At 37.3% G+C, this 12,577-nt stretch overlaps 3 protein-coding genes across 8 annotated transcripts in view; all 3 read left to right on the top strand.

The window, feature by feature from the left end:
* The first annotated feature begins 291 nt into the window (after positions 1-291).
* Positions 292-5,026, top strand: si:ch211-215c18.3. 4 transcript variants are annotated; one of them, XM_043238437.1, is made up of 4 exons: positions 292-814; positions 1,062-1,141; positions 2,509-2,925; positions 3,135-5,026. In XM_043238437.1, the coding sequence occupies exons 2-4, from the start codon at positions 1,102-1,104 to the stop codon at positions 3,239-3,241; spliced, it is 564 nt and encodes a 187-aa protein (XP_043094372.1). In that variant the 5' UTR covers positions 292-814; positions 1,062-1,101; the 3' UTR covers positions 3,242-5,026. The 4 variants fall into 4 exon arrangements, with proteins under 4 accessions (XP_043094372.1, XP_043094370.1, XP_043094371.1 ...); XM_043238435.1 differs by having other exon boundaries at positions 2,506-2,925; XM_043238436.1 differs by having other exon boundaries at positions 318-744.
* Positions 5,027-5,887: 861 nt separating this feature from the next.
* Positions 5,888-7,793, top strand: thy1 (Thy-1 cell surface antigen). Its single transcript, XM_043240225.1, has 4 exons — positions 5,888-6,038; positions 6,643-6,709; positions 6,909-7,220; positions 7,436-7,793. The coding sequence occupies exons 2-4, from the start codon at positions 6,670-6,672 to the stop codon at positions 7,537-7,539; spliced, it is 456 nt and encodes a 151-aa protein (XP_043096160.1). The 5' UTR covers positions 5,888-6,038; positions 6,643-6,669; the 3' UTR covers positions 7,540-7,793.
* Positions 7,794-7,796: 3 nt separating this feature from the next.
* Positions 7,797-12,577, top strand: part of usf1l (upstream transcription factor 1, like) — a 5,684-nt gene continuing 903 nt past the window's right edge. The window contains exons 1-10 of one of the 3 annotated variants that reach the window (XM_043240223.1): positions 7,895-7,978; positions 8,440-8,488; positions 8,704-8,750; positions 9,650-9,768; positions 9,844-9,969; positions 10,082-10,229; positions 11,077-11,131; positions 11,221-11,279; positions 11,423-11,517; positions 11,721-11,849. In XM_043240223.1, the coding sequence (XP_043096158.1) occupies positions 8,484-8,488; positions 8,704-8,750; positions 9,650-9,768; positions 9,844-9,969; positions 10,082-10,229; positions 11,077-11,131; positions 11,221-11,279; positions 11,423-11,517; positions 11,721-11,849 (783 nt within the window). In that variant the 5' untranslated portion in view covers positions 7,895-7,978; positions 8,440-8,483. Of the gene's footprint in view, positions 8,069-8,439; positions 8,489-8,703; positions 8,751-9,649; positions 9,769-9,843; positions 9,970-10,081; positions 10,230-11,076; positions 11,132-11,220; positions 11,280-11,422; positions 11,518-11,720; positions 11,850-12,577 lie in introns of all 3 variants that reach the window. The other 2 variants (XM_043240224.1, XM_043240222.1) reach the window with 2 other exon arrangements.

The raw sequence follows: 12,577 nt of genomic DNA, 5'->3' as shown, positions 1-12,577 counted from the left end.
TAAACTTAAGCTATATATATATATATATATATATATATATATATATATATATATATATATATATATATATATATATATATATTTTTTTTTTTTTTTTTTTTTTGTAGTTTACTTATTGCACTGTATGTACAGCGACCCCAACACCGCACGTTTTCTATTCCTCCGTAATCAAACACATCTGATTCAGATCATCAGCTCTGAAACGCGTGCGTCAGATCAAAAACGCGCGGGGCTCCAGGAATGCGCTTGGGATCCGCACACACCTGCTCGGGCCTCCTCCAGGGAAGATGTGCGTGCACTTAAATTTGCTTGTTGTGCGAGAGGCTGGTCATTTTTTTTTTAAAGTATCAAGCAATGCGAGATTCGAAGCAGAGAAGACACTTAAACCTAATGTTCGTGTAAAAAAAAAAGTTTATCTTTATTTATAGCTTAAAGCGACCTCTGCTGGTGAAACATTACCACTGACGAGCGTGATTTCTTTAAATCTGACACGAGATCTACTGCTGCCCAAATTCCCTCAGATGACCAATAAAGGGGCTTTATTGTTTTAATAAAGGGGGCAAATATATATCGAGGCTCTCGAGATTGTCGCAGTAAGAGCTGACTCGCGCGCGCAGGAGCCGGAGGCTGCAGTCTCGAGCTGTGGCTTCCTCAGCATCAGCATCTCCGTCGACTCGCATCTTCTGTGGAACTAGAGCACCTAGACCAGAGGAGGAGGAAAGGGCCGGCTATATCGGCTTGAAGGTAACGCAAACGTTGTCTTTTGGATGCATTCGCGCGTGTTTCGGAGGCCAGCGAGCGTTGAGAGGACGATGTAAGTCGAAGGAGCTGCGCTATCCTTGAACAGATATGGGATGGGTCGGTCTGCGGTATGCGGTGGTTTAGAGCCCGGCGGAATGTGTTAGGACGCTTGTTTTGAGTGTGTAGCTTCTCTGTGTGAAACGTGTACGAGATATAAAATGGTGGGCCACTGAATGACCTTCCCGGGTTGATTCTACGTAATGTCTCTGAGGGTGTTTTTGTGCCTATGCCCAACATGTTTAACTTTTTTTCCCCTACAGCTGTTTAAAGTAGGATATTTGTCCCTGAAGAGAAGAGGAAATGACGTCTTATCCTTGGCTAGCAGCTCGTTTTGTGTTGTGTAAGTATAGGCTAGCGTGCCCTTTAACATTTTAATTGCGATAAATGACAATAAATGCAGGCGAAAGGGCAACTCTTTCTAAGTTTACTTAAAATAACACTTATGCAGAAAGTTGTACGTTTATTTTTATGTTGTGAGACGGTTTGAGGGCTTCTATACTGTTATTTGGTAAATGTTACAGATTGGCCAGCATGTGCTTCATTAAAAAAACATATTTTGTACATTTGTAGTTAAATTATTATGAGCTCATTTTAAATGAATGTCACTATTATTTAAAAATGTAAAATTAAAAATGATAAGTAAATTAATAATTTCTTTAGAATTCACCTTATGTTTAAAAAGCATGTTATTGATCTTATTTTTTTATTTTTATTTATTTTTAAACTTCATTATTTTAATTTGAAATAGCATCGCTTTTTATATGTTACTAAATAATGTTGGAATAGCTATGGTCCAGTTATTACCTATAAACCACTATAGGTGAGAACAGACATGAAAATGTTCAACTTAAGATGTCGTAATTTTGGATGCTTTAGAGCACGGACTTGAGTTGGCTTCTGGGCAGCTTTTGCTGAAGTGAAAACGTTTAATAAAATGATAGAAGGTCACGTTGATTATTAGGAAAAAATCACAAAAATACAATTTAAAAATCTATATAAAATCAATTTTTTCAACATGTTTTACGTAAAACGGCAAAAGAATCAAAAACATATATCCAAACAAGTTATTTTACAAATTTGAAATCTCAAAATTTCAGTAATGTTTTGTTTGGGCGCACCGGATAAAATCCACTCCCATTTTTGACCACAAACAACGCGGGTGTGTCTAGTTTCAAATCATGTCTGAGGTTTGTGTGTGTGTGTGTGTGTGTGTGTGTGGCCAAAACATTTCATAGGTTTTCTACCATTCTAATGATGCGAAAAAATAAAACACGAAAAACGAAACTTTTTTCAATGACCGAACGACAGAAGAATTTAAAAGGGTGTTTTGATAACGTGTCAAAATGCAGTCGAAAGTACTGTTATTCACTATTGTCATCATCGTTTTATTTTCAAGCATGGAAACAGCTGATCTAAACATCACAAGGTTAGAGAGTACAGTGCAATACTGGCCACGAATCAAGTCCAATTCCCCTTCCTGCTATTTAGTAATTTTTTAAAAGCATGTAAGACTACTTTAAAAACTGCTCATAACACTTCTCCATGTATGTCTATAGTAAAAATGCTTTTACAGGCTGCATATCTGACATATATATGTAGAGAGGCACATAATTATTCTGTAAAAACAACTAAATGCTCATATTATTCTTGTAGTGTACTCTTGTCGTATTCCTTAAAGTACTTGCGCTTGTGCCTTTTTTCCAGTAGCATGTCTGTCGTTTATGGCGGGTGTGATCACCGCAGCAGATCCATACCAGAAACCCAGCTTCTTGGATTTTAACTCTTGGTTCTGGAACACCCCTCGAGGGCCACAGATGTACTCCTGCCTTACTTACATCGAGAGGAACCTCCGGGTGGATTGCGAATTCCCAGAGACCCACAAGATCCCGGGGCCATTCTGCGAGTTCAAACAGGACGGCCGACTCATGGGCTCTACCTACCCAAACACCCCGGTCCACATGATCCCGCCTATCGAGACCCGACGCCGAGCCAACGTGACCCTGGTGTCACCTAACATCTGTCGCCTCACCTGGATGCCCATGTCCGATGACCGAGCATACACCTACACCTGCAGGGTTTATCAGGGCAGCACCTGGAAGGAGAACAGCATGGCATACCACCAAAGTGAGTTTGAACACGCCTCTGTAAGACCGCCTTATCATATGCTGAAAAACAAAATATTACCGTATTATGCAATGCCGGATCAGGTTTAAATAAGAGGTGTTGTCACTGCTTGTGACATTTTCTTCTTTCAAAATCTGCTGCCTTTCGTAATCTGTCTGCTCTTAGGTAATCGCCGTGCTGTTTATTATCTGTCTCTCTGTTTTGAACAGGAAATCTTCTGGTGTGCTCCGCGTTAAGCGTATTCCTTCACACCGGACCGTGGATGCTTGCGGTCGTGATATCGCTTCCTGTTTCCCTTGGGCTTCTCTCGGAATGACCAGAACAACATCGAACAGGCTAAAACTCGAAGCCATTCTCACATTCAACTGCCTTTTGCATTGTAAATCAGATTTAAATTGAGTTATTTTTTCATCTTACATGGTTATGTTGAATTTTATGTTGCTTTTTTTTACAGTCCTAAAATTGCTGTGGATATTATCCTTATTACATCTTCAGGATTCACAGTGAAGACAAAAAACAAACCAGACATAACGCATGTGGCCCACTCAAGTATATAAGTCCAAAATGTAAAAAATACTAAACATGAAAGTACATTAGTATATAATGCAAATTAGGATGATGAACATGTTCTTACCACCTAAAGATGTCCAACTAACAGGTGTTTATAGTGAAATACTACAGTTGTACTACACTACTGTACGAAAGTTTGAGGTCAGTAAGAGATCTGGAAAGAAATTAATATTTTTATTCACTGAGGATGCATTAAACTGATCAACCGTGCCAGTAAGGACATTCAAATTGTTAATAAATATTTCTATTTCTATACATTTCTGCTCATCAAAGAACACATTTAGTACAGTTTTTGCATAAAACTGCATATTGGAATGATTTCTAAAGAATCACGCGACACTAAAATCTGGACAGCTTTGCCATCAAAGAAAGTATTCTTTTTAAATATATTCAAATATAAATTAATATTTTCAATTAAAACTATTTAAAAAAAACTTCATAATCAAATAAATGCAGCCTTGGTGAGCATTTTAAAATATCTAACTGACTCAAAAAAAATGTAACAGTAGTGTACGTTGATGTTAAATATTTAAATCTGAACATTTACAAACGACCAGTTTGTAACAACTGCTTAACCAGTACAAAATTAATTTTTTTTCTTGAATACGCAGTAATATTGCTATGGCTAAAAGTGGCACGTTTGTCATTTGCACTGAATTCAGATGAAGGCATCCCAAATATCTGTCACCTAAGAAAAGTTGTAAGTAATATGTTATTGTTTTGATACACGGTATCAATTATGTGCTTCCTTCAATCAAATCATATAGTAGCTCAAAAAGATATTATACTTTTTATTGCTGACATTTTTGTAATATTTATAGAAATAACTGAGTGATATCGTAATAAGAGTAATCTGTAATCTTATTTATCAGATGGCTGGTTTAACGATCCTTGCAATTTGTCCAGTGCAAAATGCATTACACAGTTTTATCGTTGTCTTAGCGTTTTTGTTTTTCACTTGAATGAGGACATCTCTGTCTGAAGGACATAACCGCCGCTGACATATTATATTGCAGCACTCACACATGATTGCAACTAAATATCCTGTGGACAACAATTCAAGGACTTTATGTTCAGTTTCGTTTAGTGTAAAGAACGACACAGGCCTGGAACGGAACACAAGTGCGTAGGAATGAGTCTCTTGAGGTTATGTGATGATTTTGTATTTGAATGTACTGTTACGTGTGTTTCATTGCGCTCGCATGCACCGTGCAGCTGCTGCACTTAACTTCCACGCGTTTCAGCTGCTTTTCACACAAGCTTCCTTGCACTAACCTTAAGTGCCTCAGGTTGGCTTTAAGGTATAATCTGAGCTTTAGCAATGTAGTGCTTTGGCCGTTTCATTTTAATGACTCACAAATACCGCATAGCAATATATTCAAGCGCCAGCACGCACATTTCACGCACTTCTATTTTTGAGGAAAGCCTCCGTTTTCCGTTCCTTCACTCTGTTTCCATCGCATCGTCTTATTTTATGAAGGATCTATACTGAGAAATGTCACAGAAAACAATAAAGGAATGTAGAGTGTAACTTTTATGCTTCTTTTTTTTTTATTTACACCATCACACGTTTGAGAATCTAAAGATGCTGTTATTTGTAAATTCTTAAAGTTATTCTTAGTTATCAGAAATTTCTAGAAGAAACCTTTTCAACCTTCAATGGATTTCAAAATATGATGATCCCCTTTTATAGAGACCACCTTCCTGAAAATGCATGATATTAAAATTGTTTCCAATATTGTTTGCATAATTAAATAACTAGGTTTTTATTTGTTCTTTTACTAAAGTATAAAAAAAAAAAAAAAAAAAAAAAATTATATATATATATATATATATATATATATATATATATATATATATATATATGTTGGTTTTTCTGTGCAGTATTATTCAGTATAATTCAAATGTATTTGTTTAGCACTATATTGGATCAGAATAATCATAAAAAACAAAAAGGCTTTGCAGAGAACAGTGATCTTTCATTAATTTTTAATAACGTAGCCTATGAGACAGATGGCTTTCTGTCTGTAACTGGTGTGCAAACACATTACATTTTGTTTTAAGTTGCATTATGGGTTTTTAGAAAGATGAACAGATACTTGAAGCAGCAGCTGTCTCTCTGGCAGAACCCTCCGGAAACTAGGCACCTTTTAAAAAAAAGGGCAGCTATATCTGAACATACGAGACGGAGCCCAAACGTTTCTTAGCGAACTCAGAAGACCTCTTAATTAACCCAGTTTTAAAGAAAAAAGCTTAATGCGTATCTGAGGCACTTTGCGCTTTTTCCCCACAATGTTGACTTTGCGCAGCTTATGTACAAGATCGTTATCTTGTCGTTTTCTTGGAACAACTTACGCACACGCGTTTCAGCTGGTGGCGACGGGCTGCGCGTAGTTTTTTTCTAATGACACGGCGCTATGCAGCCTATGGGCGTCAATCTCCTCTTACTTAATCACACGTCCCCGTCTTCCTCGAGTAATCGCTGAGGGACTTGCCTCGATAACGGACCGACGGCTCCGGCGTCTGAAAGCAGAGAAGGCGAGGTAAGAATAAGCTCAGGAAGTTTATATATCGATATATCTAAGACGCCAGTGGAAACTCAACTCTGTAGATGTCTGGTCCCCGTTAGGCTACTCAAAACCCCACCCTATCTAAAAAAAAAAAAAAAAAAAAAAAAGAGCTGGCTACCTTGATTTCTGTTCAGGACACGTTAAAGTGGGTTTAGTTTAAATGCAACTTTCTATACTTAAAAAAAAAAAGTTATTTTAAGATTTGTTACTTGTATTGCTGAGCTGATTTCTTGCCTAAGGAATGCCCCCATGGGACATGCCGTTTCAAAAAAAATCTTCACGAGTTGAGTCTTGCTTCAGATGAGAGCTGCACACCGGGGGCTTGTAGTTCTTCACATAGCCTAGCGGTCTAGTAATTACCAGTCTCTGTGGGGTTTCTGACCGAACGCTGTGTGTGGTTAAGGTTGGGTGCATTTATTACAATTATAACTTTTCACGTTTGTTTGTTTATTTGTATGTGTTCAGAAGTGTCCTGACCCCACCCATATTGAGAATTGCTGCAATGGCTATATGAGAGAGATGTTGTTGTCTATAAACTACCAGTATTTGTGTTGTAAGTGACTTGTGTTTGTTCCAGGTATATAAGCAGGATACTGTGGTCAAGATGATTTACTATACTGCCTTTGCTGCCTTTTTACTGCTGGGTAAGTGTACGTTCTTGCATAGCTTATAGTCTGCTAATAGAAAAGAGGAAACCAGAATATTAATTGCCACCTCCCTTTTTTTCTATTTCAGTATGATGTACTAACTAAATATTATCCTATGCCAGTCTAATATACTGTATACTATGCCATACCAGTATCGCTTTAGTTTTAAACGACTCTCAATTTTTTTAAATTTTAGGTCTTGCATCTGCCCAGTCTTCCCTACAGTTGTCGTCCTGTTTGACTAAAGACCAAAACCTGAACCTGTCCTGCAAGTTCACTCCATCTTCAGGCCCCAAGACCTGCTACTTCATGACAGAGAATAAGTTGGTTGGCTCTACCAACGCGAGCAGCGTCCCAGACAGCACCTTCAAAAACCGTGCCACTGTCAGTATCGTGGAAAATGTGTGTAACCTGAATTTGAACGGTTTCGCCGACGACAAACCCAAAAACTACACCTGTTACATCAAACAAACTTCAACCGCGTCTGCTTTTGTACTTGTGGACAAGAGTAAGGAACAAACATTTTAACGTATTAGACTACAGCTTGCTTCTCCCTTAAGTGCTTTGCATATCCTATTTACTGACCAAAGCTGATTTTATAATGGTATAATTGGCAACTTTATTGCTTGGAATTAATGAAGCATTATTTAATGCACTCTTATCATTTTTATTATACTGACAGATGTTTATCAGGCTGCTGTTTTTATTTTTTCTCTCCCTTAGGTAAGCTTCAGACTTGTTCTGCCTGGTGTGTCATGCAACACAGTGGAGCAGCGCTCCTGCTAGCTTTTCTCACTTTCCCGTTGTTGGAGTTTCTCTGGGTCTAGATTTCTCTTGGTACAACGCCAATGCCTAAAACCCAAGTTATACGCCCTCCTGTTTTACATCAAAATAATCTGCAGGATTTGAGAGCTCATGCTGATACCAAATACACTGTCATGTGACGCACGTTCCTCAAATACAATGTAAAATGTACCTTTTTAAATGTGGCATTTGTTTTTAAAGTTTAAGTGAGCTCCCTGTTTAACATTGCTCTTAAGTATGAATTATAAAATGCAATAAAGGTTGTATTATGATTGTGCTTGTGTTGTGAAAGCCGTCCTGTTTAGCATGGTTTTTGTTGCCCGGCCCACACCAGGCCTACTATACGCGAATATAAAGCGGTGTATGGCGTCCTCTAGCGGCAGACATTAAAATTCAGTAACAATGTGCGCATGTGCAGGAAAAGGAAATGAAGTCTGAATGTTTGCTGCTAACAACAAACGGGTAACTCTGTTAAATGTAATTAGGGAATGCTTTTTGAGGGGGTAAACCATAACGTGGCTTGCTATTCGTTGTACACTAATCTCTTCGGAGGTATGGTTTTCACGTATTTTCTCTTTTCCCCCCGTTTTGCTCAAATGCTAAATGCTGCTTTGTGTTCTTGCTTTTGCTTCTCGCCAAGTTAGTCAATATTGTAATGTTGGTCACTTATTTAAATCGCGGTCAAAAGTAAAAAATGAACGATGAGCAACGTATGTAATCAAAGTGAGCTGCTATATATAGCTTCCCGGGCGGTTTCTCAACATATTGGTGTGATGGGAGTTTGAACGCAACGGCTTAAAAATCCATAACACGCCGCCAGACGACACACACCTGCTATGAGTTATGTGTAAGAGTGTGTAAGGTTTAGGTATAAAACGTGCTCCTTTTGCTTTCCTGACCTTTACTGGCTATTGTATCTGCAGTGAATGTTTAAGGACCCCGAAGCCTTGAGAACAGTTTACTTAATATGAAGTAAGTTTTATACAGAAGTCACACCTTTTATGCTAATCATCATATCGTTGAAATACGCGTTCTACAATGTTATCTGAAGCGATTTTATAACCTCTGAAAAAGCAAGACGTCAGTAGAAATACACATTTGTGATGTTTATTTTACCATGCTGTACTTTGATCTAGTATAAACGTGTCTTAATTGTCGTTATCCACCATTACATTGCTTTTTTTTAGGAACCACAACAGTCCTGATCCTGAAGATTCTCCCATACTGCAAGACGGTGAGAGGCTTAAATTGATCTGCATATAAGTTTCTTTGCCGTTCTGGGTGGTGATGTGTAGGGAAGTGCACACAATATAAAAATACTTGGGTGAGGGGTTAGTTTCAGTTTTGTTGTGACAGTTTACCGCCTGCATAGCACCATCTTGTGCTGGAACAATACAAATACAGCAGGTGTACCTCCACATGAAGATGCAAACTTGAAATGATCTCTAGCAAATAAAAAAAAAAACACATCAGCGGATTGAAAAGCATGAGCATATGTCCTCTTTTCTAAATTGCCTAAAATGCATGGGTTTTGGCTTCGTTTTCTTAATGTTTTCACACTTTATGACAGAAAAGCGCAATACCATGCAGGCATTGTACATAATCAAACACAACTTTTTTTTTTTTAAATTCAAAACTTCAAAAATTCAAAAATATATTAATGGACATTTTCAAAAATAATTGTCCTGGGACAATTTTTACATTTTTGTCATGAAGACGTCTATATGATTGTTCTTATCACTTCTGTTTTTGTTATTTTCTTACATGTATATTTGTACTTATTTCTTTCTTAATATACATTTAAAAAAAAAAAAAAAGAGGTGATATAGTTGATATATAACTGAATTGTGAATTTGAAATGTTACCTCTTGCCATGAATGTAGCCACTGTTGCAGGCATGGCGTTAAATCATAAATAAATACATAATCGATCAATAGTTGCATGCATCTTCAATAAATGAAATGCAAATGAGGTATGAGGGCTGCAGAGCACGTAAATAGGGAAAAAAAGACAATTCCCTGACATATTAGGCAAAACGCGAAATCCTATCCAGGGCATGCCTGGAAAAACTAGTCGACATCAGTGAGATTTGGAAATTTGCCAAACAATAACCTGCATGTGCTGCTTTACCAGGTGTTGCCGAAACCGCAGACGACCCACTGGCTATCACAGCCATCCAGTCTGCTGCCGCATTCTCCGCAGATCCACAAATTAAGTATCATCTTTTAAAAACGGAAGGAACAGGGGGCCAGGTATGTGGCGCACGTAAGCATAGCAAATGCAGATCATGAGATATGATGATAAATCCGTTGACCTCTGTGGTTCAGGTGACATACCGAGTGATCCACTTGGCTGACGGGCAGGTAGAAGGGCAGGCGGATGGGGCTGCAGCGGTCAGCGTGGTGACTGGGTTTCCCACAGTAACTCAGGCAGCCACACCGCCTGTAACACAGGTATTTAATTGTTCGCAATAGAACTGCAATAGAAGCTTGAGTTTGTTGCTGAAGGCTTTTTATGTGAAAGACGTGGTTGCGTTAGTAGGTACTCATATGCGTGTATTCATAGGCCGTAATCTCTCAGTCTGAGAGTCTGGAGGGAGAGACGTCTGAGACTCAATATTACTATCCTGCCACCCTCTCTGACACAGCTGCCAGCACCATGGTCACCAATCTCCACACAGCTGATTCGGTACTATCTCAGACAACCTCGGCAGGTAACGCCACACTAGATTTACAGTATTATTTAAATTCTAAAGCTTAGAAAGGACACATTATATTTGATGTACAGTGCTGAAACATGAGCCACCTTTAAAACTATACTTAAAACTCATCTGTTTAGTAGTGCATTTACTGAATGACCACTATGCTACGTATAAACTAACTGCACTGTATTTTATATATAACCATTTTCTAATTGTTTTTATTTTTTACATTGAATTTAATTCCTTCCTTCCTCTCTTTTTTTTTGTTGTTGTTTTATAACATTTTTATGATTATTTTATTCATTTTCATTATTATATATATATATATATATATATATTTTTATATATATATTTTTATATATATATATATATATATATATATATATATATATATATATATATATATATATATATATATATATTTTATATATATATATATATATATATATATATCTGTCTATATATCTCACCATTTACAACAGCAGCAGCTGACCAATGTGATTTACAGCGTTACATAAGTAGCAAATAAAACAAAGTAAATAAATGTATCATGTAAAAAATTTGTCAGCTACAGACCAATTTAAACCAATGGTTTATAAATATTAAAAAAATTTATTTTAAATAGTAGTATTTCACACATTTACCATAATTACATTTTACCAACCAGTGCACATGATGTGGTTTCTAGGAACAGTGATGTTTTCTTCTATGAAAGTAGTTCCTTTGCCAAAGGTATCATTATTAAAATGGAAATGATATCGTATATATTTTAGATTTAATTATACGTATGTCTAATGATGCAATTAGATCAACAGTACATTGTTTGTATCTTCAGTTGCCTTTCTTCATTTTCTTGCAGGTCAGCTCTACGTAATGATGTCACCTCAGGAAGTTCTGGCCACAACACAGCAGAGGTTGTTCTCTCACATCACATACATAAAGCCACATGTCCTATCACAGTATTTCGTATCAACATCTTCAACGAATCCTATATTGTTCACAGTAAGTCGGGAACACAGCGTGGTTCCAGGGATGACAAGCGGAGGGCTCAGCACAATGAAGGTCATTCTGTGTTTTGTTTGAAATCGGCAGCTCCACCTCATTATTCAATCCCCGCTGCTCCATTTCATATTAAACTGGAAAATATTTATTCAAACACGTCTTAAGAGTTCTGTCTGAATGCAAGCTTTTTTTTTTCCTCTCAGTGGAACGCAGACGGAGGGACAAGATCAACAACTGGATTGTCCAGCTTTCCAAAACAATCCCTGACTGCAACATAGATGCAACCAAAAATGGTCAAGTAAGCTGAGTTAGCACAAGCCACCAGAAATGTCCAGTTTGAATGATTTACTTGTAATGTTACTGCATGATAACAGGGATACTATACATTTTTAGTAATATTTAGATTATTTTGTACTTATTTTTGAGTTTTACTGTTTGTGCTTCAAATTGTTAGTTAAACAAAGTGAAATTCGAAATGTTGCCTTCTGCTCTTCTGCGTAGAGTAAGGGTGGGATCTTGTCCAAAGCGTGTGACTATATCCAAGAGATGCGTCAGAGCAATGCACGGCTGGAGGAGGAACTCAATACTGTGGAAAGACTGAGGATGGACAATCAGCTTCTCAAACAAGAGGTAACGTACCACTTCAAACGAAAGAGCACTCTGAACATTTTACTTATTCGTTTATTAAAACTGATTCTGTAAGCATTTTTCAGGATCAAGTATGTTTACTACTGAACATTACTGGATGACTACTCGCTTCCACTTATAACCACAACAGCTGCTGCTGCTAACAGCACTTCTGAAGTCAAACATATGGCAGTTCTGCACTTGTTATGTCGGTGGGATTGTTTTAAAGGAGCATTTCACTTTTTTGGAAATAAGAAACTTGGTTGTTATTTCAAAAAGTTGAGTTTTACCGTTTTTTTTTTATTTTTTTTTAACCATTTTGAATCCATTCAGCTGATTTCCGGGTCTAGCGATCATTGAATCCAATTAAACCAGTAGCATTGCGTTCAAAAATGAGCAGAGTATTCTGTAGTTATATCTAAAACCGGAGGGAAATGACAAGTTGCTGCTACGGCAGCAAACTTCCTTGATTTGTTACGCAATATAGTACACAATGCAACTACAGTGTCATGTTTTAAAAAGGAAAATATTGAAACTCTTTGGTCAGTTTTGAACACAGTGCTACTGGTATAATCAGATTCAATGATCTATGCTAAAAGCACTATCGCCAGCCCTGGAGATCGGCTAAATGGATTTAAAAATGGTAGTCAACTTATTAACTCTGGGGGAGTTTTTATTTCCAAAAAAAGTGGAGTGTTCCTTTTTAGAGAAAGGATTGTATTTTGCTTATA

Source organism: Puntigrus tetrazona, chromosome 5, assembly GCF_018831695.1.
Source record: "Puntigrus tetrazona isolate hp1 chromosome 5, ASM1883169v1, whole genome shotgun sequence".
Lineage (NCBI taxonomy): Eukaryota > Metazoa > Chordata > Actinopteri > Cypriniformes > Cyprinidae > Puntigrus > Puntigrus tetrazona.
The sequence above is the reverse complement of the archived record's forward strand: the minus strand, read 5'-3'. Positions and strand labels throughout refer to the sequence as shown.

Bases quoted from the DNA above. Each gene is read 5' to 3' on its own strand.
- si:ch211-215c18.3 (XM_043238435.1), top strand. From the start codon at position 1,102: ATGACGTCTTATCCTTGGCTAGCAGCTCGTTTTGTGTTGT. The intron at 1,142-2,505 runs GTAAGTATAGGC...CCTTTTTTCCAG, and splicing joins AGCAGCTCGTTTTGTGTTGT to TAGCATGTCTGTCGTTTATG. The intron at 2,926-3,134 runs GTGAGTTTGAAC...TGTTTTGAACAG, and splicing joins CAGCATGGCATACCACCAAA to GAAATCTTCTGGTGTGCTCC.
- thy1 (XM_043240225.1), top strand. From the start codon at position 6,670: ATGATTTACTATACTGCCTTTGCTGCCTTTTTACTGCTGG. The intron at 6,710-6,908 runs GTAAGTGTACGT...TTTAAATTTTAG, and splicing joins TGCTGCCTTTTTACTGCTGG to GTCTTGCATCTGCCCAGTCT. The intron at 7,221-7,435 runs GTAAGGAACAAA...TCTCTCCCTTAG, and splicing joins TTTTGTACTTGTGGACAAGA to GTAAGCTTCAGACTTGTTCT.